At 48.2% G+C, this 23,771-nt stretch overlaps 2 protein-coding genes across 4 annotated transcripts in view; both read left to right on the forward strand.

Moving 5' to 3' along the window:
* The first annotated feature begins 7,435 nt into the window (after positions 1 to 7,435).
* LOC138950047 (uncharacterized) lies at positions 7,436 to 9,694 on the forward strand. The gene has a single exon (XM_070321830.1). It carries the CDS (start codon positions 7,436 to 7,438, stop codon positions 9,692 to 9,694), a length of 2,259 nt encoding a protein of 752 aa, XP_070177931.1.
* A 5,304-nt stretch (positions 9,695 to 14,998) lies between these two features.
* Positions 14,999 to 23,771, forward strand: part of LOC138951143 (unconventional myosin-Va-like) — a 38,692-nt gene continuing 29,919 nt past the window's right edge. For 2 of the 3 annotated variants that reach the window (XR_011451010.1, XM_070322785.1), the window contains exon 1: positions 14,999 to 16,521. Coding sequence is in view for 2 of the 3 variants with exons in the window: in XM_070322785.1 (XP_070178886.1) it covers positions 15,488 to 16,521 (1,034 nt within the window). In the remaining variant the exon portion in view is untranslated. The remainder of the gene's footprint in view (positions 16,522 to 23,771) is intronic. The other variant, XM_070322786.1, reaches the window with a different exon arrangement.

Here is a 23,771-nt window from a genome sequence, read left to right on the forward strand (position 1 = left end):
TCTTTTTCAGGATCATCTCTGTGGAATTCTTTGCCAATAGAAATCAAACGATCCGCATCATTAAAGGCCTTTAAAAGGCAGTTGCACTCACATTTGAGCACACTATAAACTGCCCCTGATGTCTAGTTTCCATTGTGTACTCGGATAATGTATGCAATGCTCTTAAGTGTTTTGTTTTTATGTTTATACTCGACCATTATTTTGATGTTTTACTAGTTTAATACTTTGATTAGATACTGTTCCTTTTAGGTATGAAATGATAGCATGTGCTTGTGTGTAGATATGCGAGCGCACGCTCGCGCGCGCGAGCATGTGTGTGTGTATATGTGTGTGTGTGTGTGTACGTGTGTGTGTGTGTATGTGTGTGTGCATGTGTGTGTGCATGTGTGTGTGTGCATGTGTGTGTGTGTGTGTGTGTGTGTGTGTGTGTGTGTGTGAGTTTATGTGTGCATGTGTGTGTGTATACGTGGGTGTGGGTGTGTGTGTATGTGCGCAGTCTTTGCTTTCGTTTACAATTATTCTCTGTATATGTTCCAAGGACAGGTTGGAAGATTAGGCTAAGCCTAAAACCTTTATCCTTATGTAATAAAGTTCTGAGTTCTGAGTTCTCCCTCTCTTTCTGTCTCTCTCTCTCTCTGTGTCTCTCCCTGTCTCTTTATCTCTCTTTCTCTCTCTCTCTCTCTCTCTCTCTCTCTCTCTCTCTCTTTCTCTCTTCTTCTTGGATGTTCATCCTTTATTAAATACCATGTGCCTGTGGGTCACATTTGCCTTTTTGTCTCATAGTCAAAGAATACCCCCTTTCCTGGGGTCCTGATTTGGCCTATATGGTCCGCTGGACCCAAAAAGCAACTGACTAACTAACTCCCCTTTCCTTCTGTCAGTCCCCCCCCCCCCCCCCCTTCCTCTATCTCTAGTTCCTAAGGCCAAAAAAAATTGTCTGTTTCTGGTCACCCGACCGACCCTAAATTTCGGCGCCGACCCTAAACTTTTTTTTTCCAAACTCAATTTTTTTTTTTTTTTTTTTTGAGGTAAAGGACAGGGTGAAAAAAATGAACAACAAAAACGTGTGAAAACGAAAGTCCGCTGACGATTTGTAAATGTGTTGAGTGTCTTGTCTCTATGTATAGTGAATCCAGTCTCTTTGCGCGATTTTTAAAGTTAGTTTTATTGGTCTACATTTGGGGTAAAAAAAAATTTAAAAATAAAAAATCCCAACCTACCGACCCTATTTTTTTTTTTTAGCCATGTTACCAGAAACAGACAATTTTTTTTTTGCCTAATGTTCTTAAGTGTAGTGTTGATCCCTTACCAACTGCCATGTGCCTGTCAGCGGTCCGTCAACAGACATGCATGCAGGAAGGAAGAAAGTAGGTTAATTACAGGTGTTCCCTGTTGTCACCTGCATGGTGCGTCACGTGATTTGGCCTGTGCACATAGACAGGTGGTCAGACAGTGTGGTGTTGAAGACTTCGGAGTTCGCGCTCTCTGTCTCTCTGTCTCTCTGTCTGTCTCTGTCTGTCTGTCTGTCTCTCTCTCTCTCTGTCTCTCTCTCTTTCTCTCTCTCTCTCTTCCTCTCTCTCTCTATGTCACTCTGTCTCTCTCTCGTCTCTCTCTCTGGGTCTCTGTGTGTGTCTGACTCTCTCTCTCTCTCTCTCTCTCTCTCTCTCTCTCTCTCTCTCTCTCTCTCTCTCTCTCTCTCTCTCTCTCTCTCTCTCTCTCTCTCTCTCTCTCTCTCTCTCTCTATGTCACTCTGTCTCTCTCTCGTCTCTCTCTCTTGGTCTCTGTGTCTGTCTGACTCTCTCTCTCTCTCTCTCTCCCTCCCTCCCTCCCCTCCCTCCTCTCTTCCTCTCCCTCCCTCCCTCTCCCCCTCTCCCTCTCCCTCTCCCCCTCTCCCTCTCCCTCTCCCCCCTCTCCCTCCCCCCCTCTCCCTCCCTCCCTCTCCCTCCCTCTCCCCCTCTCCCCCCCCTCCCTCTCCCCCTCTCCCTCCCCCCTCTCCCCCTCTCCCTCCCCCTCTCCCTCCCTCTCCCCCTCTCCCTCCCCCCCTCTCCCTCTCCCCCTCTCCCTCCCCCCCTCTCCCTCCCCCTCTCCCTCTCCCTCCCTCTCCCCCTCTCCCTCCCTCTCCCCCTCTCCCTCCCTCCCTCCCTCTCCCTCCCTCTCCCTCCCCCATTATCCTCGAAAATAACAATATTTTATCTTTGTGTCTTTCTGTCTATCCCTCGCTACCCGTTTAGTGTCGTAGCCTTTGGCAAAATGAAAGTAGACAGTAGACAGAAAATAGACAGTGCCCCTGGCAGGGCCCCAGCACTGCATACCTTGGCGGGGCGACGGCAAGATCACAGGGGAGAAGTGGAACAGGGGGACACACAGAAATATGGAGGAAGCGTGACTGGATCGGCGGAACACCGTCCGCTCGGCCCACATCTCCCCTCAGGGGATTCGAACCCTGTAAACGATTCATATCTGACCACCGCACCACTTTTATCTCCGACTTTCATCCAGTTTTTGATCGCTACGCGGTGCTGGGAAAAAGTTGATAAGGGTGTCGTCTGCTGCGACAGCGAAGTAGCAGACGACAGTGTTTTGTGAGCGGTGTGTGATGGGTGGCAGGGGATCAAGTTGGTGAAGTTTTTACCTGGCCGTTTGCTTGGACGTTTGTCTCCCCCGAGGAATTTTGCCGTGTCGGCGATTTGGGGGTGTTTCGGAAAGTGAAAAGAATTTGTGACGAGCGTGCCTCGGTGTTTGTAAGTGTGTTTTGTGTACAAGGGGAAATGAAGAAACAAACACTGACACTTGGTGAGAGATCGTTGAGAGGATCTTTGCGGATCTCGCTCGCCCCTGTGACTTTGAGTGCTGGAGTTGAGAGAGGGAATGTTGTCAGTGTTGACGTGTGTAATACGGAAGTGAGTGTGCTGTGTTGTGTTGAGACGGACGGCGTTCGTGGGCGTTGCTCTTCATACCCGACAAGGACGTTTCTGTGCGTGTTCATAAGTGTGTGGGATGTGTGACTGTGGGTGTGTGTGCGTGTGTGTGCGTGGTTCTAAGAGATCTACACAGAAAGGGGGAGACATGAAGAAAGTGAGTGTGTGACTGAGTTGAAGTCCGTGAAGCAGTCTGGATCATAGGCTACCAGTAAGTTCGTCACACGGTAGATTCGTCACCTATGACGAAGTTACTGGCAGGGGTGGGCGGGTGTTTATGCTAAAGAGCTTATGCTTTCAGATGTTTGATTTGTGGGAGAGATTCAAGATTCACATTTTTTAGAGAGAGAGAGAGAGAGGGAGAGAGAGAGGGAGAGAGAGACTGAGAGAGAGTGTGTGTGTGTGTGTGTGTGTGTGTGTGTGTGAGAGGGAGAGAGAGAGAGAGAGAGAGAGAGAGAGAGAGAGAGAGAGAGAGAGAGGGAGAGAGAGACTGAGAGAGAGTGTGTGTGAGTGAGAGAGAGAGAGAGAGAGAGAGAGAGAGAGAGAGAGAGAGAGAGAGAGCCGCGCTCGGACTACTGTGGCGAAGTTACTGTGGCGAAGTTACCGGGACCGGTGACGAATCTACCGTGTGACGAACTTACTGGTAGCCGGATCATATGATCGCTTATCAGTGGGTAGGGGGAAATAGACGCATTGTACCGGTCTCGATTTGTACCTGTCTCATTGGTCAGGGAAGAGTTTACAATGACACAAGCAAGTCCCACACATGCAAGGGGAAATATTTACTCAATTTGTTGTAAAATATCAGAAGTGGACGACATGCTCAACGAACTAGAGTGGCCCTCGCTAGAAGAACGCAGGAAAGAGGCCAGGCTCTCCATGCTGAAGAAGATCACATCGGGATCCGCACATGTGAGGTGCGAGGAGCTACACCTACTCGCCCCAAGGGCTAGAAGAGGAGTCCCCACAGAGAGACAGCAATTCAAGCGGATCCCAGCGAGAACAAACTACAGAAAGAACAGCTTCCTCCCAAGAACAATCAGGGACTGGAACGAGACCCCTTCATCCCTCCTCCTCTCACACCCCCAGGCCCCAGACTCCTGCACTGCGCAGGAGTCGAGTTCCTGCATTGTGCAGGAACTCCCCAGCCCCCAGTAGAATCTAGCTAGGTTTTTTTTTTTTTTTTTTTTTTTTTTTTTTTTTTTTTTTTTTTCTCACTCTTTGGAATCTGCAACCCTCCACAATGTGACATAATGGTCAGCCAAAATGACCGTGGTCACAATATGGAAGAAGAAGAAGAAGAAGAAGAAGAAGTAAGTTGTGAAAGAAACAATTGAAAGTCAGCAGAGACTTTCTACAGAGATTTGTTCTTCTTCTTCTTCCAATAATGTTCAGCGATCAATGAATTGACCATTATTAACATGTTGGCGAAGTGCAAGTGTGTGTCCTTAACGAAGATTAAAATAAAAAATAAAAAAAATTTAAAAAAAAAATTTAAAAAAAACTTAAAAAAGAGGTGGGGCAGGGGGAGGGCGGTTACTGTGTTAAAATCTCTTAGCAGAGCAAAAGAGAGAGGGGGGGGGGGGGATTGTGTATAAATTGCATTAGCTCAAAAGCCCCATTGGGCCAAAAGGAAAATCAAACCTTGAAACCATCTGTTGCAGTGTTGACACTGACAGTGAGAGTTGCAGCTATAGGACACACTGACTTAATTGTGATTACTGGCTAAGGCCTATAATTATATGTTCTTACTGTAAGTTCTTCATTGTGACTTACAGTGTAGACAGTGAGAGTAGCAGCTATAGGACACACTGACTTAATTGTGATTACTGGCTAAGGCCTATAATTATATGTTCTTACTGTAAGTTCTGCATTGTGACTTACTGTTACAGTGTAGACAGTGAGAGTAGCAGCTAGGACAAACTGACTTAATTGTGATTACTGGCTATATATGTGTTGTTACTGTAACTTCTGCATTGTGACTTAACTTAAGGTAGACAATGACAATGACAAATCTTTATTTTTCGAGGGTGACAAGAATAAGCATAGATATGCTTTTTTGCATCTGGCCCTCACCCTAAAGAGGGACTAAACTATTTTACCACAACTAGAGACTGAGTGAGGTAGATGAGTGCAGCTTTCTGTATTACTTACATCATTGTTTAGTAAAAGAAATCACTCTTACAGTCTTAGTTATTGTGTTAACAGGTGTATAGCAATTGTCCACGGTTGAAATCTACACTCGAGAGGTAAATCATATCGATCTTATTTGTCAGGGAAGAGTTAATGACTCGAGCAACTCCCATCTGTTCTACTTACAGTTACCGTTACAGTGCACGCAATGGGCGTTAGGTTATGTCTCGTTGTGACACTGACAGGTATTCACTGGGTAGGGGCATTCTTTCTGTATTGGGTCTCTACTGAGAGCCTGACGTAGACCGGTGAAATGATCAAGCTGTGATGTGACTGCAAGGTAGATAATGCGCCTATTGTGACCGGGGAAAATGACAGTTGACATATTGCTTAGTTTTACCTGCCAGTCTGTGCAGTTTTTCTATGTGATGTAGATGATCGAATAAGGAAGGGTTCTGGAAAATTGACAGCAACAGCTATTGTTAGTCACTTTAGTCTCCGGAACCCAATAAAAGTGTTCAATGAAAAAGTGATTTTCTTCCTCAAAATGCATGTGGAATCATGAGAGAAAGCTTTGTTAACCCCAGCACTAGCGTGCAATGTGTTGTCAAGGGGGAAACTAAATTTAACTTTATTTGAGCGGTGAGAAAATTTAAAAAAAATTGACCTTGCTTGCAAATGTTACAATGTTCTCTGGGTCTTAACATACTGAAATAAGGAATTAGACTTAAACATTAAGATAGAGGAAGACTTGAAAAAGACAGAAGAGGAAGACTTAAAAACGACAAGAAGATCTGAAAACCAGAGCAAGACTTGAGATAGAGGAAGACTTGAAAAAGACTGAGGATTTTTAGCTTCAAGAGATAGAGGATAGACTTGAAAAGACAGCTTGAGGATTTTTAACTTGAAGAGGAAGAAATAAAATAGAGAGAGGGGAGGACATAACGGGGACAGAAGAGGCTTTGTTTTGTGAATGTTGTTGGTGGATTACGCAAGGTGTGTGGGCTAGTGGATGTGGAGGGCGACTTGTGGAGATTGCATTGTGATTACCTCAGAGGCCTAGCCTTTGTGCAGTGTTGTTACACAGGGCTGAAGGGAGGGAGAGAGAGAAGTTGTAATCACAGGAGGGGCAGGTAAAGCTGGCAGGTAGAACAGGCAGGTGTGTCAACACAGGTAAATTGGCCATTCAGGGCTGAGTCTTGCTCTTAATCGACATAGTACTATCGGTGTTAAAGGTACCTCCCTCATTTTAATAACAGTAGCCACCACAGGTCTCACTTTTAAAGCTTTTAGTATGAAATAAGTCTCAGCATCTTTTTATTTAGAAACATACTAAAAATCAAAATTCTGTGCAGTGAGAATTTTTTTCGGAATTGATTTATAGGATAGATGTAGGTGCATCCTGACACAATTAATTTCACACAAAAATTACCCAATCAATTGCTGTTGATTTTTGTCAATTTGAAAGAATCACTCTGAACAAAGTTTTAAGCTTGAGTTGACAGATCTGTGGTAGTGACGGGCGCAGTGGCGTTGTGGTAAGACGTCGGCCTTTCAATCGGGAGGTCGTGAGTTCGAATCCCGGTTGCTGCAGCCGCCTGGTGGGTTAAGAGTGGAGATTTTTCCCATCTCCCAGGTCAACTGATGTGCAGACCTGCTAGTGACTTATCCCCCTTCGTGTGTATACACGCAAGCACAAGACCAAGTGCGCACGGAAAAGATCCTGTAATCCATGTCAGAGTTCGGTGGGTTATAGAAACACAAAAATACCCAGCATGCCTCCCCCGAAATCGGCGTATGCTGCCTGAAAGGCGGGGTAAAAACTGTCAAACACGTAAAAATCCACTCGTGCTAAAAACATGAGTGAACATGAGAGTCTAAGCCCATGAACGAAGAAGAAGAAGAAGGTCTGTGGAAGTGAACAGCTAGGATTCTTTCGCGAGAAGGAAATTGTACCTTTAACATCTGTGTTTGAATTCAATCACATATTCTTACCTCAACTCACATAAATGGCATTAACTTCAGTTCATTGCTAAGATATTGAAGTAGTACTCGACCCTGGTAAGGGGGGAAGTAACTCCCTAAGAAAAACAATCCGTAGTCAAGGACGGGAGTCACCTCCCCTACCGGTAACCCGCACATGCGCGGACCTGCTACCGGCCTTCATTCCACCCACTTCAACACTACTGCACAGACGTGTTGTTGTACTCCGGCATATTTTTTGCCTTGGCCTTCGTGGAAGGCCATTTGACCCTGGTTTTTGCGTTGCTATCTTTAGGTAAGATCGTTTCAATCTCTTCGCTGCTTTCGTTCGAGTATTTTCGTTCGTTTGAGTATTTTCGCTGTTGTAATTCATCTCCACGTGCGCGTGTTCGATATTGCAAATGGCGGACAAAAACTCAAAAAGCAAGGGCAAACTTGTTTCCCTACTCTCTTCACCGGGAAAAGAGAAGGATAAAGACAAGCCCAAGTCTAAATCAAAGGCGCGTGCCTCTGTGTCTTCTTCACAGCCTACTTCTTTAATTCTGGTCACTGACCCGGCGACTAAGAAGACAGAACGGGTGTCGCTCAACTCTACGTCACCGTCACCGGTTTTCCCTACGCGGGAACGTTCTACTTCTCCTCTCTCGCGCTCGCAGACGCCACGGTCTAGCGAGTCCGTGTCGCGGGAAGAAATTCTGGCTATGTTTGCAACTCTGAAACATGATCTAGTTGCCTTGCATTCGGCTGAAAGGCCTGTCGCTCCCCTCCCGCCTGGCGTGGGGGGGGTGGCTTCTCTTTCTAGGCTGCGGCCGTCCGCGACGATCACGTCGGCTGATCTCGGGCCGGATTTTTCTGGTTCGGTCGCGGATTCCCCTGCCTTTTCAGGGGGGTTCGCGTCCTTAGCGCCGCCCGGTTCCAGCGCTTCGGCGTTGGGCGGCGTTTGTGGGAGTCCCCATCTTTTTGGGGGCTCACACTTGCCTGCGGGCCCGGGTTACGCTCTGGCGTCGCCGGGTTCGCAGACGGCTCCTCCCCGGCAGTACACCGTCCATCACGTGGCGGGTGCGCTAGGGAGCGGCGTAGCGCGCCAGCCTGCCCCCCTGGGATCAGTTTCGGCTGTCCCGGCCTCTGGGGGGCAGGCAGCAGCGTCTTGTTTGCCCAGCTCTGGCCTACAAGATTCTGTCGGCGGTCATCGACCTGTAGCTCTTGGTTCGGCTGCCGCCGTTCCTGGTTGGAGTTCGCAGGGGGTAGGCTCCTCTGGTTGCCCCTCGGGGCTTCCGGTCGGGCCTGCCCGCGGATTGTCGTCCTCGACTTCCGGTTGTGCTGTGGCAGGCACTTCCGGTGGAGGACAGCGGGCTAGTGGTTCCGGTGGCAGTGTCCCTGCTATCCCGTCCCTGGTTACGCATCGACTTCCGGCCCCGACTTCCGGTTCCGCCGCGGCGGTTCCGGTTGTCGGCGGTGCTGTTGGTGGACAGTTTGCGGCGCTTCCGTCTATTGTTCAACCGACTCTAGCCACTTCCGCTTCCGTGGACGGGTGGGTTTCCGGTTTGCCGGACCCTCCTTCTGATGGAGATCAGGAAGGTTTTGGAGAGGAACAGGAAGGGGATGAGGATTGCTCTGAATCTGCTACCCCCTTACGGATTCCCAATAAACTGGGCCCTACTCTGGAGTTGGCTGCGGAGATAACCTCACGGTATTTCCCTGAGGGTGTCTCCGCAGATTCTACTGTGGTCGCACCCCCTCCTTCTGCTTTGGCAGATTTTGCGGGCGCGGGGGACACGAAGGTGAAGTTCCGGTTCATGGAATCTCCTTCCGTCCCTTTTGTGATGGCTCAGGTGTTGGCGGACGCTAACACACCCTACCCTCTCCTGGCTGCTCATGGGGAAGCCCCCCCGTCTGCTCAGCCTTGGTTAGCCTCGGCTCAGGCAGGCGGCGGCCTCCCAGCTAATTCAAGAAGATCGCGGCTGCCTAGCAGGCCACATTCTCTTCTCTCCTCGTTTTCACTGCCCACAGCTCCACTTCCGGTGACTCCGGAACTGGCTCGCTTACGGCAGGACGGTTATAGCCGAGATAGGACTGCCGTGTGTACGGAACAGAGTCTACTCGGGCTGGAGGAGAGCGGGCGTTCTTCCCTCGAACTGACCTCTTTAGCGGAAACGCTCATCCGGTCTCTCACGAGAGCCATCGCTTCGTCCATCGAACCTTTTAGGTTCCGTGACGATGCCATTGAGGCTGACGCTGCCATGCTCTTGGCGGCCCTCGCGAAGGTCACTGACAGTCAGATGACTCTTGCTGCTCGGCTCTACTCTCAGGTTGTGTTTTGGAGGCGCGAGGCTTTTCTTAACGGCTCACGCCTGACGGATAAGGCCACCATAGACTCTTTGAGAGTCTCTCCCTTCTCAGAGGGTGCGTTGCTGGGATCACGCTCTTTGGATGCCCTCCGGCAGCAAACGGAGGAGGCTCGTGACCATCATGTGGTGCAACTGACGGAACTCGCTCTTAAGCAGCACGGTAACAAACCACGGAGTTCTGCACCAGCTGCAGGCAAGTCCTCGGGGCAGAAGTCGTCTCAGGCAGGTAGGGGTGGTTCACGTTCCCGCCCTTACCAGCGTAAACCTTCCTTTGGGAAGCGGGGGTCTGGGCGCAAGCCCAACCCCCAATGAGACCCCCCCGATCCAGTCACCCCCCCAGCCTCTACCCTTTTGGTAGCAGGCGGCCTCTCCCGGGCCCTTCCAGCTTGGCTGTCTCGGACAAGCAGCCTATGGATCATGGGGGTGATTCGATCGGGGTTCCGCCTTCCTTGGCAGGAAGGCAAGGCCCCTTTGTCCAGAGCGCCGGCCAACTTCCGGTTTCCGGCCAGCCCCGACGCTCGGGAGGCAATTCAGGCAGAAATCCTTCTCTTGCTGCAGAAGCAGGCTATAGAGGAGGTTCTCGACCACTCCTCCTTGGGTTTTTACGGAAGAATCTTCGTTGTCCCCAAGGCTTCCGGGGGGTGGCGGCCAGTCTTGGACCTCTCTCCACTGAACCGCTTTTTGCGCAAAATTCGGTTCACCATGGAAACGCCGGCGACCGTCAGGGAGGCGCTTCGCCCGGGCGACTGGGTGACGTCCGTCGACCTGACGGACGCCTACTTCCACATCCTCATGCACGAGGCGGACCGGAAGTGGTTGCGTTTTCTGTGGGGGGACCGAATCTTCCAGTTTCGGGCCCTACCCTTCGGGCTGTCACTTGCTCCCTGGGCGTTCACCATGGTGGTGCGCCAGCTTTGTGCCCTTGTTCGGCAGCACGGGGTTCGGCTCAGGGCATACTTGGACGACTGGCTGATCCTTCATCAGCGGGAAGCGCTATGCCTTCAGCATACCCAGTTTGTCCTTGCCCAGGCTCAGGATCTCGGCTTCCAAGTCAACCACACCAAGTCCGAGTTGACTCCGTCGCAGACCTTTACTTACCTCGGCATGGTTTTCGATTCACGGGAGTGGACAGTTCGTCCCACTCAACGCCGGGTGGACAAACTGCAAGCTCTCCTGTCTTCCCTTTTAGGGCTTCAGTCAGCTCCAGCCCGGACGCTTGCGTCTGTACAGGGCCAGATGGAGTCCATGTCGTCCCTTATTCCGCTAGGCAGATCCCACAAGCGCCCGTTTCAGGCGGCTCTCAGTTCAGTCTGGAATCCGACTTCACAAGGCTGGGACGTTTTGGTTCCTCTCGGGGTCTGGTTTCAGCAGACCACGCTTCAGTGGATGAACACCCCTTGGCTTCTGCAGGGAGTGCCCATAGCGCTTCCTCCTCCCTCCACGCATCTCTTTTCGGACGCGTCTCAGAAGGGTTGGGGGGCTCATGTAGACACACACACGACGTCCGGTCGGTGGTCACAAGAGCAGCGGCTTTGGCACATCAATCGCCTCGAGCTCGAGGCGGTCTTTCTGGGGCTTCAGCATTTTCTCTCCGCCCTCCAGGGCACCCATGTGTTGATTCATACCGACAACACGACAGTCGCTGCCTACCTCAACAAACAGGGCGGTTCCCGATCTCAACTGTTGTCCAGCCGAGCATGCGAGATCCTTTCTTGGTGCGCTCGCCATCAGATTCTGGTCTCGGCTCGCTACCTGCCCGGCTGCCTGAACGTCCTGGCCGACGCCCTCAGCCGGTCCTCTCAGATCCTCCACACAGAGTGGACCATCACGCATCAGGCGCTCCTCCGCCTTTGGGCGCAGGTAGAGCGACCGATGGTCGACCTCTTCGCCACGAGGTTTTCGCGTCGCCTTCCGATCTTTGTTTCCCCGTTTCCGGACCCGGAAGCGTGGAAGATCGACGCGATGACGATAAGCTGGACAGGGCTAGTGGCTTACGCCTTCCCTCCCACTCCACTCATCGGAAGGGTCCTGCGAAAAGCCGACTTAGAGCGGCCTCGTCTTCTTCTCGTGGCACCGCGCTGGCCCAGTCAGCATTGGTTCCCGGACCTCCTGCGGCTCGCCAGCGGCCCGCCAATTCCGCTCAGCCTTCGGCGAGGGGAGCTTCTACAGCCCAGGACGGGCATTCTTCACGATCGCCCCGAGTTCCTGGATCTTCACGCCTGGCGACTGTTCGGCGATCACTGAAGCGCTCAGGCGCCTCAGACCTTACTCTGGACTTAGTCCAGAAGGCTCACAGGCGTTCCACCTCCTCCGTTTATTCGTCGCACTGGCTGGCTTGGACTCGATGGTGTGCGGCCAACAATGTTGTCCCGGTTGCCCCGCGATCAATGCAGGTCGCAAACCACTTGGCATGGCTCTCCGCTCAGGGACGCGCCGCGTCCACTTTGCGCGTTCGCCGCTCAGCCATCTCAGTTACTCTTAAGCAACTTGGTCGCTCCATCTCCCTCGGGGGAGTCATCGCGAGTGTGCTAAAGGGCGCGGCCCTCAGTTCTGCAACGGAGAGAACTTCTGTCCCGGCTTGGGACGTTCTGCTAGTACTCGAATTTCTCCGTTCTAGTGCTTTCGAACCTTTACAAGACGCTAGTCTTTCTGACCTTACGCGCAAAACTCTCATGCTCATACTGCTCGCTTCCGCGCGAAGGGGCAGCGAGATCCACGGCCTCTCAGGTTTAGACCGTGATATCACTTTTGAAAGAGACGGCTCGGTTTCACTGCGTTTCCGTCCCGATTTTCTCGCCAAAAATCAAAAACCGGACCAACTTTCACCGATCATTTCCATTCGGCCTCTTCGGGACATTTTAGCCCCCGGCGATCCGGATCTTTCTAACTGTCCGGTACGTGCGCTTAAGGCTTACTTGTTGCGTACCGCTCCGATTCGAGCATCAGCTCAGAAGTTGTTGTTTATTTCGATTAATACAGCTCGAAATAAAGACATTGCAAAAACCACGCTTACCAGATGGTCTTCCACACTTATAAGGCATGCCTATCAGTGGTGGCAGACACAAGGGGGGGGGCAGTCAGTCCTTCCTCTTCGATCACCTCGGACTCACGAGGCTCGAGCGTGGGCAACTTCCTTAGCTGTCCTCAAGTCTGGTAGGATGTCAGACGTCCTCAAAGCTGCATACTGGACGTCTCAAGATGTCTTCCTCAGCTACTACCTCCGGGACATTGCCAGCACTCACCCGGACGGTACCAACTGCCTCCCAGCCATGGTTGCCGCAGGCCAGATACTTCCAAGAGTTTAATGTGAGTATCCCACCGCCTTTATGTGCAATCTGCCATTTATGTGAGTTGAGGTAAGAATATGTGATTGAATCGAAAATTTCAAAACTAAATTTTCATTTAATTAATATACTTACTCAACTCACATCGTTTATACCCTCCCATCCATCCCCGCTAACATTATATGTGTTACAGGTGTGTGTTTCCGTGGGGGAATGAAGGCCGGTAGCAGGTCCGCGCATGTGCGGGTTACCGGTAGGGGAGGTGACTCCCGTCCTTGACTACGGATTGTTTTTCTTAGGGAGTTACTTCCCCCCTTACCAGGGTCGAGTACTACTTCAATATCTTAGCAATGAACTGAAGTTAATGCCATTTATGTGAGTTGAGTAAGTATATTAATTAAATGAAAATTTAGTTTTGAAATTTTCGAATATTGAGCACACTTGGCAGTTATATATAAACAACACTTACTCAGGACATGTATACATTTTCTGGCATTTGTTCGGGTAAATTATAAATTGAAACTGCCATTGGTCTTTTAAGGCCTAAAAAAACGAATCCTATACACACCCCTATACCGGGGGTGTAAAAAATAGGTGTGGTTACGGTAACCCGACCTACCCTATTTTTAGGGGCCGACCCTATAACTTTTTATTACATTTGTCAACAAAAAAACAACAACAAGAAAACGGGTGCAGAAAATGCAATGAAAGCGAAAGCGCCCGAGTCGCACAATTATTTCCCTGTAGTAGGTTTAATTTGTACACATTAGAAAAAAAAAGTAAAAAAAAAAAAAAGTGATTGCCTACCTTCCTACCCTATTTTTTTGTTTGGCCTAAAGCACTGATTAGGTCAGACTTGTTAGAATGTAAATGACTCAGCTTCCCAGCTTCACTGCTATTCTCGACCTGCTTCAGAGTAAGAGGCTTTATAGCTTTGTAAGGACCTTCACTCAGGATTCCTTTTATTACAGGCCCAATAAATCTTTTATCATGGGCTGCGATGGTGCAGTGTGATATCAAGTGGTGCAGTGGAACCCCCCTTTTAACTCACCCCCCCCCCCCCCATTTTAAGACTCCCTGTTTACAACCTCTGTAAATTTACCCCTGTTTTAAGACTCCCTCCTTTTTAAGAACTGATTTTCTCAGATTTGTTGACGTCTTAGAAGTAGGCTCAGAAGTCGGGTTCCGCTGTATGTCCACCCTGGTGGGAATTATGTGCAGGTATCTTGGAGTGGAGTTTACAGCCTCTCAATAGCATCTCAATAGCACGCAATTTTCTTTACACTTCCCTGCAGTGTTTGAAGTGTATAGAGATTTTACTACATGTGTACCAAGTTGTGACTGGACCCGAGAAGTACTGAAAGCTTGACAGGAATAACACTGTCTCAGCAAAGTGATCAGCGAGCTAGAAAAGACAGTAATAAGTCAGCTTCACTCCACTTTCGTTGGGTAGGCATGCTGGGTATTTTCGTGTTTCAATAACCCACCGAACTCCGACATGGATCTTTTCCGTGAGCACTTGGTCTTGTGCTTGCGTGTACACACGAAGGGGGTTACTAGCAGGTCTGCACATAAGTTGACCTGGGAGATCGGAAAAATCTCCACTCTTAACCCACCAGGCAGCAGCAACCAGGATTCGAACTCACGACCTCCCGATTAGGAGGCCAATGTCTTACCACCACGCCACTGCGCCCGTCTGTAATACCAAGATATAACGCTATAATTATTCATACACATCAGAGCATATGAAAAAGAGCGTATCAGATTCAGTGCAACTTTTTTTAGTTCTAATTAAACTGATCGCTTGGTATTGGGTATAATCTCTTGTGAGTGCAGTGTGGATTTTCAGTTCAGATTACTTCCATTGTGTGCAGATGGTAAATTCATGCTTGAGATTGGTACAGTGTAATGCGAAGCCAGACCTGGAAATAGAATAAATACGGGGATAATGATACCATATATTTATTTTCAACGCAAATAATGATGACCTCAAAGTAAAATATATGATTTAAATACCAGTAATAACAGGTCTATACTAATGTTCTAGGTAAATAGCAGTTATTATGGATTTGTGTGAGCATGGAAGAGTCCAAGGCAAGCAATATGTTTGTGAAAGGGTATATTATATATTATAAGTGGCAATACAGTCGATGTCAGTACAAAATTTAATCATTCACTAATTGGTGGGGCCGTGACCTGAGGTCAGAAAGTTTTGTATTCAAAGTAATTAATCTTTGCCCTCGGGGTCTTGAAGCAAAATCAGAATGGATATGCTAATTGCAATGTTAATGAGCTTTTTAAGGTGTACATAACATGACACGGCATACAGAGTCGCAGTGCTACTAATAGCTGAGTAAGGTCATTCATGAGGGAGCATGGAGTGTACTCGGATAAAAGTAAAAGGATATTATAATTGTATAACACTGTGTTAGGGAAGAGGGGATAGTACACCGGTACTACTAACTGTAGCAAAATTGAACATCTGGGAGTGAGAAGCAATATAAATTTGCACTGGATGATCATCAGCTAAATGTTGTGAGAAAGTCTGAGTGTGCATGACTGCAGTGTGTCCGCGTGTATCAAGAGGTGGAGATATTTAGTCACATAAAAAAAGTGTGTGTGTCTATTGTGTGAATCATTCGCAGTGGATTCTTGACTTGCAGCAGAACTTTCCGATGTTCTTCTGGAATTTACAGGGGTTAAAACACAAACACCTGACACTGTGTTAATGCATTAGAAATGCCTGAGTTTAGGAACCTGAGATTTGTGTTCAAATCAGAATCAGTTTAAATTTTACTTTGATTCCTGTGGCGCAGTCAACATGACAGAGTCACCTCCTCCTGGGGGTGAGTTAACTCCCCCAGCTAACGGGAGAGAGGAGTCGCCTCCCTTTGACAGGCAAAGTCAGAGTGAAACTAATGGCGTTGAGGAACACAGACTTGGTTCTGACGATGAGGGGGAGATAAGCACCTCCACGACTTTTTCTAAAGCAATATCGGGCCAGGCCAGCCACTACATGCTCACGTTCGAGAACGGACTTCACGACGACTCCGACTCAGAAGTGGAAGAGCTGACGAAATCATTCTGCAGTGTGAGTGACAGAAACAACAACAGCAACGCAGAAGGGAAAGCCAGCGGTGCAGGAGTGGTGCCAGGCATACAGGTGGAGAGGGTGGGCGGCGATCGAATACCGCCCCCCGGTCACCTGCAGCACCTGGTGCGCCTTGTGAAAGACAGTGACAGCGAACTGTCCGACGAGGGCATTCTGGATCGCCCGGCACACCCAGACCTTCAGATTCCAGATGGGGATTCTGACACAGACGATGAGAACGACTCCACTCCCAGGTCACAACCTTCAGGAGGCTTCCTTCAAGTTGCCGACGATGGAATATCCTCTATCCGACCAGACACGCCCACGCCGGGGGGCTCAATTAGAACTCGAGTATCGATCGATTCCGCTGCAGATTTGGGTTCAGAATCAGTTTTTATTCGACCCAAACCTCTGTCAGGATCCACGACGGCTGTGTTCGGATCCATGGAGAGCTTGGGTCAGGCTCAGTCTTCCACGGAAGTGCAATACCGCAACAAGGGGTTCTTCGCCTCAGACTGTAACCTGGCCGCGTCAGGCCCGGTGGAGGGGCCGTTCGGCAACGTCATCGGGAGGAGGCGGACGTACCACGCCAGCATGAACAGACTGTCGGTGGGGAACCTGCCCGCCTCGCACTCTGCAGTGTCGTACGCGTCTGACGACGATTCAGGGAATGCTGAGAGCGTACGGTCGGGGGTGCGGAGGCGGGGTCTGAGTCGGAGGTGGTCCCTGGCTCACGCTGACGCCGAGTCTTTGGAGGAAGTGCGGTAAGGAAGGGTTCGAACCTAGATCATGTAAACTGTGCTGAGAGTTACCATGGAGTGAATGTTTCTTGTTGGGTGTGAAGTCAGATGAGACCTGGGCTTTATATTAGCTCGGGCAGGCTCAGAGACTGTATCCATGTCCCACCCCCGCAAAACCACTTTGAAAGATATCGGTAATTTGCCAAAAGCGCAGGTGGCTAATTTATACCCTCAAATACGCATATATATGTGGGTGGCGTGACTGTGTAAAAAATGCTGCTAGCTTTCCACTGGGAGGATGCAAATCGAATTTCTCAATAATTTAGTAATGAAAATGAACAAAACAAGAAATTCCTCCAAGGTAGGAAAAACACCCCCGTTGGTCAAAGGGAAATAACCATTCTCACTGCCACCAACTGAGAAGGTTATTTCCCTTTGACCATTAATATGTCCCTCTATAAGTCCTTGTAGAATCTTAATCCACCAATAACTCCCTAACCGTGTGTTTGACTGGTCCCAATTTTTTGTATTAGGACCGTCTCAGGAATGTATAGAACCTGTTCACCAAGTTTGGTGACGATCGGTCCGTTCATTCTTGAGATCTATATGCGAACACAAACACACAAACAAACACATCGACCGAATCCTATACACACCCCTATACCGGGGGTGTAATGAAAATACATGTACCTAGCAGATTTTAAACCTGGGTTGGACCAGAATGAGCTGTAATGTAACATTAAGCGATTACAGTTTCCATTCGCAGGCTCCCGGCCAGCATGTCGTAAGAGGCGACTAACGGATTCTGTTTCTCCTTTTACCTAAGTGTTTCTTGTATAGAATATAGTCAATGTTTGTAAAGATTTTAGTCAAGCAGTATGTAAGAAATGTTAAGTCCTTTGTACTGGAAACTTGCATTCTCCCAGTAAGGTCATATATTGTACTACGTTGCAAGCCCCTGGAGCAATTTTTTGATTAGTGCTTTTGTGAACAAGAAACAATTAACAAGTGGCTCTATCCCACCCCACCCCCCCCAGGGCTGATTCAAGTTGTTACTGTTAGCTGGTTGGTTACCGGCAGACAGGACACAAAGAAAGGCACACCTAGATGTTAACAGTAGGGGTATACTCAAACACTCGAAAATGGGGAACATCCATGCAGTGTTACAGACTTCTTTTCCTGCCACAGTACAAGCATGACAGCGGTATACCTGCCGTACGTGGCAGCTGACATTCAATTTATTGGCAGTTGTGCAGCGCAATACCCCTGTTAATTCTAACAACTAAAGAAATCTGATAAACTTGGATCTTCTTCTTCTTCTTCTGCGTTCGTGGGCTGAAACTCCCACGTACACTACGTGTTTTTTGCACGAGTGGAATTTTACGTGTATGACTGTTTTTACCCCGCCATTTAGGCAGCCATACGCCGCTTTCGGGGGAAGCATGCTGGGTATTTTTGTGTTTCTATAACCCACCGAACTCTGACATGGATTACAGGATCTTTTTCGTGCGCACTTGGTCTTGTGCTTGCGTGTACACACGAGGGTGTTCGGACACCGAGGAGAGCCTGCACACAAAGTTGACTGAGAAATAAATCTCTCGCCGAACGTGGGGACGAACTCACGCTGACAGCGGCCAACTGGATACAAATCCAGCGCGCTAGTAACCGACTGAGCTATATCCCCGCCCCTAAAATTGGATCTGAAATGGGAGAAAACTATACATGTCCAAAAACGGAGGAAACTTACAATGACATGCTTACAGGCTTGGACAGTGGAACCCCTTGACCTTTCAAATTCTGTCGGTAAATTTACGGAGGTTTTCATGAAAATCTGGAAAATAAAGGTCTTTAAAAGGGGGTGGGGGTGGGGATCTTAAATTGGGGCTTGGGGTGGGGGTGTCTTCAAAGGGGGGGGTTCGACTGTTCTGTACTGTGGCTGAGAGGACAGCTCTGAACGGTCCGGCACGGTTGGCCTAGTGGTAAGGCGTCCGTCCCGTGATCGGGAGGTCGTGGGTTCGAACCCCGGCCGGGTCATACCTAAGACTTTAAAATTGGCAATCTAGTGGCTGCTCCGCCTGGCGTCTGGCATTATGGGGTTAGTGCTAGGACTGGTTGGTCCGGTGTCAGAATAATGTGACTGGGTGAGACATGAAGCCTGTGCTGCGACTTCTTGTCTTGTGTGTGGCGCACGTTATATGTCAAAGCAGCACCGCCCTGATATGGCCCTTCGTGGTCGGCTGGGCGTTAAGCAAACAAACAAACAAATTTTGTACGGGCCGGCGGCGGGCTGCAGCCCAAAGTGTCAGCCTGTGTTTCAGGTGTGGTCACAGCAAGGGAAACTTACTTTACAGTTCAGTGATGTTCACGGGTCAACAGTCAACAGTCAACAGTCAAGGACATTCTTCAATGTTTACAGTGGGAGGTGTCCTCTCTTGGAGGGGGGTGGGGACGGCGAGGGGGTTAATTGGGTGGGACGGCGAGGGGGTTAATTGGGTGGGACGGCGAGGGGGTTAATTGGGTGGGACGGCGAGGGGGTTAATTGGGTGGGACGGCGAGGGGGTTAATTGGGTGGGACGACGAGGGGGTTAATTGGGTGGGACGACGAGGGGGTTAATTGGGTGGGACGGCGAGGGGGTTAATTGGGTGGGACGGCGAGGGGGTTAATTGGGTGGGACGGCGAAGGGGTTAATTGGGTGGGACGGCGAGGGGGTTAATTGGGTGGGATGGCGAGGGGGTTAATTGGGACGGTGAGGGGGTTAATTGGGACGGCGAGGGGGTAGATCGTTACAGGTACGTACCACTATAGTTACATGGGTGTTACTCTTCTGGCTTTTGCCGGATTTCCGGTTTTTGAAAAAAATCTGAAGCCGGAAATTCCGGTTTTCCGGGTTTTCAAAAAACAAAAAAAAGCTTTGTTTCGCTAAGTTGAAATAACGAGCAGCGGTTCCGATCCGACTTTTGACACTGGTTCGCGTGCTTTCTCGGTTCGCTCCCTTGGATTTGCCGCCATCTTGCTTATTATGATTTGGTTTCGTCGGTGTCCAGAAACTTTCTTTCAAACTTGAGCATTTTGGACCCCTGCCTTTCAGGTTTTTTGATTTTTCCCAGTAACACCCATGTAGTTAGGTTGGGGGTATAACCTCTCGTGGCAGGAAGACTTGGTGAAGTAGGAGTAGTCTTACCACCTGAGGGAAAATTTAGTGATCAACACCTGTATTCACAAAATGTTACAATCCTTTCTTTATGGAGGTGATTATTTATGCTGCAGGTACAAACAGGTATTAATGCTGCAGGTACAAACAGGTATTTATGCTGCAGGTACAAACAGGTATTTATGCTGCAGGTACAAACATCTTAGAAAAGCAGGTCTCAGAAAGGAGGAAGTCTGAAAATGGGGTAAATTTACAGAGGCTTTATGAACAAAATATCTGAGAAAACACCTGGCCGGTCTTAAGAGGGAGGACGTCTTAATTAAATTAGGGCGTCTCAACACTTTCTTGTACCCCACCTATGTTTACCAACTTTTTTTTTTAGCCGAGACCAGCTGTGCTGCAGCAGCCAGGTCACTCAGAATTGTAGTAACTGTGTAGAAAGTGTGTATCAACACGCTAGAATGCAGGCGTTAGATCGATGTTACAATTGAAGCAACTGAAGCTAACCGTCTGAGCGGATATATCCGTACCTCCAGGTCAGATAGAGCCAATATGAGTGGGTACGGATATATCCGTACCTGGGAGACAATGAGTTAAAAGGGGGGACGTGCCACTGTATTTCACGGTTCTGTGTCACTGTCTCTATGCTAACCGAGATCAGTAATGAAGTATACTCAAGCATTCTGTCATCCGTGTCGGTTGCAAAACAGTTCTGCTTGATTGCCTTCCTCATTAGGATATTGAATTAATGTTGTCACGGTTGGTTGGACGTCACATTACCTGAAATGGATTTTTATTGTGATCAAGAAATAGTTTGCTTAATGGGTCCATAAATTCTGTACCATTTGGTAAAGAGTGTAATGTTGTCGGTAAAGAGTGTAATGTTGTCGGTAAAGAGTGTAATGTTGTCGGTAAAGAGTGTAATGTTGTCGGTAAAGAGTGTAATGTTGTCGGTAAAGAGTGTAATGTTGTCGGTACAGAGTGTAATGTTGTCGGTACAGAGTGTAATGTTGTCGGTAAAGAGTGTAATGTTGTCGGTAAAGAGTGTAATGTTGTCGGTAAAGAGTGTAATGTTGTCGGTAAAGAGTGTAATGTTGTCGGTAAAGAGTGTAATGTTGTCGGTAAAGAGTGTAATGTTGTAATACAACATGCCCCGAACTTCAGTTTGTTGGTTTTCTTGAGTGATGTGTCAGTACTTTCAAATTTTGTTTTAATTACAGCCATCAATCTTCTTGGCCCTCCTTTCTTTCCCATTTCATTCTTTAAAAACCTGATCGATGATTCGATTACTTTGCCTATGATTCCTTCCTGTGCTAGTCCCTGATTTTGACCGTTAACTTTGACCTGATGTTTTGGCTTTTGAGTGGTAATAAGTGCATGGCTATGGTAGCTGACAGTCAGTTGGTAGCTAGAGCACTGGACTTGTGATCGGAAGGTCGCAGATTCGAATTCGGGCCGGGACGGACACGGGTCAACTTTATGTGCAGACCCAGAGACGGAAGCCATGTCCCACCCCCGGGGTGTCATTTTCATTTTCATTTTCATTACTTTATTGTCCCATCGCTGGGAAATTCGGGTCGCTTCCTCCCATTGGAAAGCTAGCAGCAACGGAGTCGCACTACCCAGGTGTTTGCGTGTTTAGGTGTATTCAGCTACCTGCACTTATGGCAGAATGACCAAGGTCTTTTACGTGCCATTGTGATGACACGGGGGTGGAACATGGCTTCCGTCTCTGGGTCTGCACATAAAGTTGACCCGTGTCACAATGGCACGTAAAAGACTTCGGTCATTCTGCCATAAGTGCATGGCTATGGGATACCTCCTTCTGTTCCTGGATTGGAGCAAGAGCAAAAATACAGTGGTGACTGTGATGTAAGCTTCAGGCCCTAATCATATGATGATATGAGCAGAATTACCTCCCTTGAGAGGACTGGGAGGCACAGTGGCCCAGTGGATTAAGACACAGGCCTTTCAGCAGAAGGTTACCGGCACGGTTGGCCTAGTGGTAAGGTGTCCGCCCCATGATCGGGAGGTCGTGGGTTCGAACCCCGGCCGGGTCATACCTAAGACTTTAAAATTGGCAATCTAGTGGCAATCATGAAGCCTGTGCTGCGACTTCTGTCTTGTGTGTGGCGCATGATATTAATTATGTCAAAGCAGCACCGCCCTGATATGGCCCTTCGTGGTCGGCTGGGCGTTAAGCAAACAAACATGCAAACAACAACAAAAAAAGTAGAAGGTTGCTTGTTACAATCCTGGCTGTGCCTGGTGGGTTAAGGGTGGAGCTTTTTTCGATCTCCCAGGTCAACTTATGTACAGACCTGCTAAGTGTCTTAAAGTTAATCCCGCGGGTTAGGGGGAAGAATTTACCCGATGCTCCCCAGCATGTCATAAGAGGCGACTAACGGATTCTGTTTCTCCTTTTACCCTTATTAAGTGTTTCTTGTATAGAACATAGTCAATGTTTGTAAAGATTTTAGTCAAGCAGTATGTAAGAAATGTTAAGTCCTTTGTACTGGAAACTTGCATTCTCCCAGGAAGGTAATATATTGTACCACGTTGCAAGCCCCTGGAGCAATTTTTTGATTAGGGTTACCGTAAACAGACTTTTTTTTTTTTTGGCCTAAGAACACCAGTTTGCCATTATCTGTAGAGAAATTATACCTGTCAATTGACAGGCCACCTGCAATGTAGGGAAAAGACTCAACTTTTTTCTGTCCTTATAAAAACAAGGAAAATTGCCATGCAGTGTCAGGCAATCACAGACATACACACATCAAATTTACTAAGAATTAAGGATTGCACTTAAAACTAACAACACTAAACCGTATCACATTTACTAAGAATTTAGAGTTGCACTAAAGCACATCTAAAAATCCTAATCATGAGTCTCTCACGGCACACACACTGACACACACACACACTGACACACACACACACACACACACGCACACGCACACGCACATACAGACTCTCTCTCTCTCTCTCTCTCCCGCTCTCTCTATCTTAGTTAAACTTAGAACCAATAACATATCCTCAGATTAAGTGCGTACAAAAACACACTGATATAAAAGTTCATGAATAAATAACACATGAGCGCGTATCAAGACCAATTAAGAGCATCCTTCCAACTCGCACACACATGCAGTCACACACAATCACACATGTACACACACAAGCACACACTCACACAGACACATGACACACACAGTGTGTCCTTTCATCACAGAAGATGTCAACATCAAGTCAGTGGGTACATCTGCATTATTGGTTTGAAAGCATTATTGCATGTGCTTATAGGATTAAATAGTGTATTGATAGGTATGACATTGGAGCACTTTAGATAAGTATGCCCGATTGTAAGCATGAGTCTGGTTCGATCATTGTGCGGTTCAAAACAGCTCTGATTTTATTGTGCTCAGAATATTATTTTGTGTGATGTTGCTACAGCAAAATGCTGCTAAGAGCAATAAGCCATTGTTGACCAGGTCAGGTTCAAATGAGTGTGTGTGTGTGTGTGTGTGTGTGTGTGTGTGTGTGTGTGTGTGTGTGTGTGTGAGTGTGTGTGTGTGTGTATGTGTACGCGTGCGTGGGTGTGTGTACGTGTGTGTGGGTGTATGTGTGTGTATGTGTGTGTGTATGTGTGTGTAATTGTCTCAAACTCACTGCTGTTAATTAAACTGATCATTTCAGGTAATCATGAGTTATTACCTGCCTGGTCTGTTTATGTGGCTGATCTTGCAATAACCAGCTATTTCTGCACTCAGAGTCCTGAGTTTGTTCTATTTTTGAGTCACTTGAGAAAAAGTGACTCTATGTAATCGGTCAGTGTTAGTCTGTCCGACCGGCCGTCCGGCCGGCCATCCGGCCGGCCGTCCGTAGACACCACCTTAACGTTGGACTTTTCTCGGAAACTATCAAAGCGATCGGGCTCATATTTTGTTTAGTCGTGACCTCCAATGACCTCTACACTTTAACGATGGTTTCGTTGACCTTTGACCTTTTTCAAGGTCACAGGTCAGCGTCAAAGGAAAAATTAGACATTTTATATCTTTGACAAAGTTCATCGGATGTGATTGAAACTTTGTAGGATTATTCTTTACATCAAAGTATTTACATCTT

The sequence above is a fragment of the Littorina saxatilis genome, linkage group LG16 (assembly GCF_037325665.1).
Source record: "Littorina saxatilis isolate snail1 linkage group LG16, US_GU_Lsax_2.0, whole genome shotgun sequence".
In the NCBI taxonomy this organism is placed as follows: domain Eukaryota; kingdom Metazoa; phylum Mollusca; class Gastropoda; order Littorinimorpha; family Littorinidae; genus Littorina; species Littorina saxatilis.

What these genes read in the sequence shown, in the direction of transcription:
- LOC138950047 (XM_070321830.1), top strand. Translation starts at nt 7,436, where the DNA reads ATGGCGGACAAAAACTCAAAAAGCAAGGGCAAACTTGTTTCCCTACTC.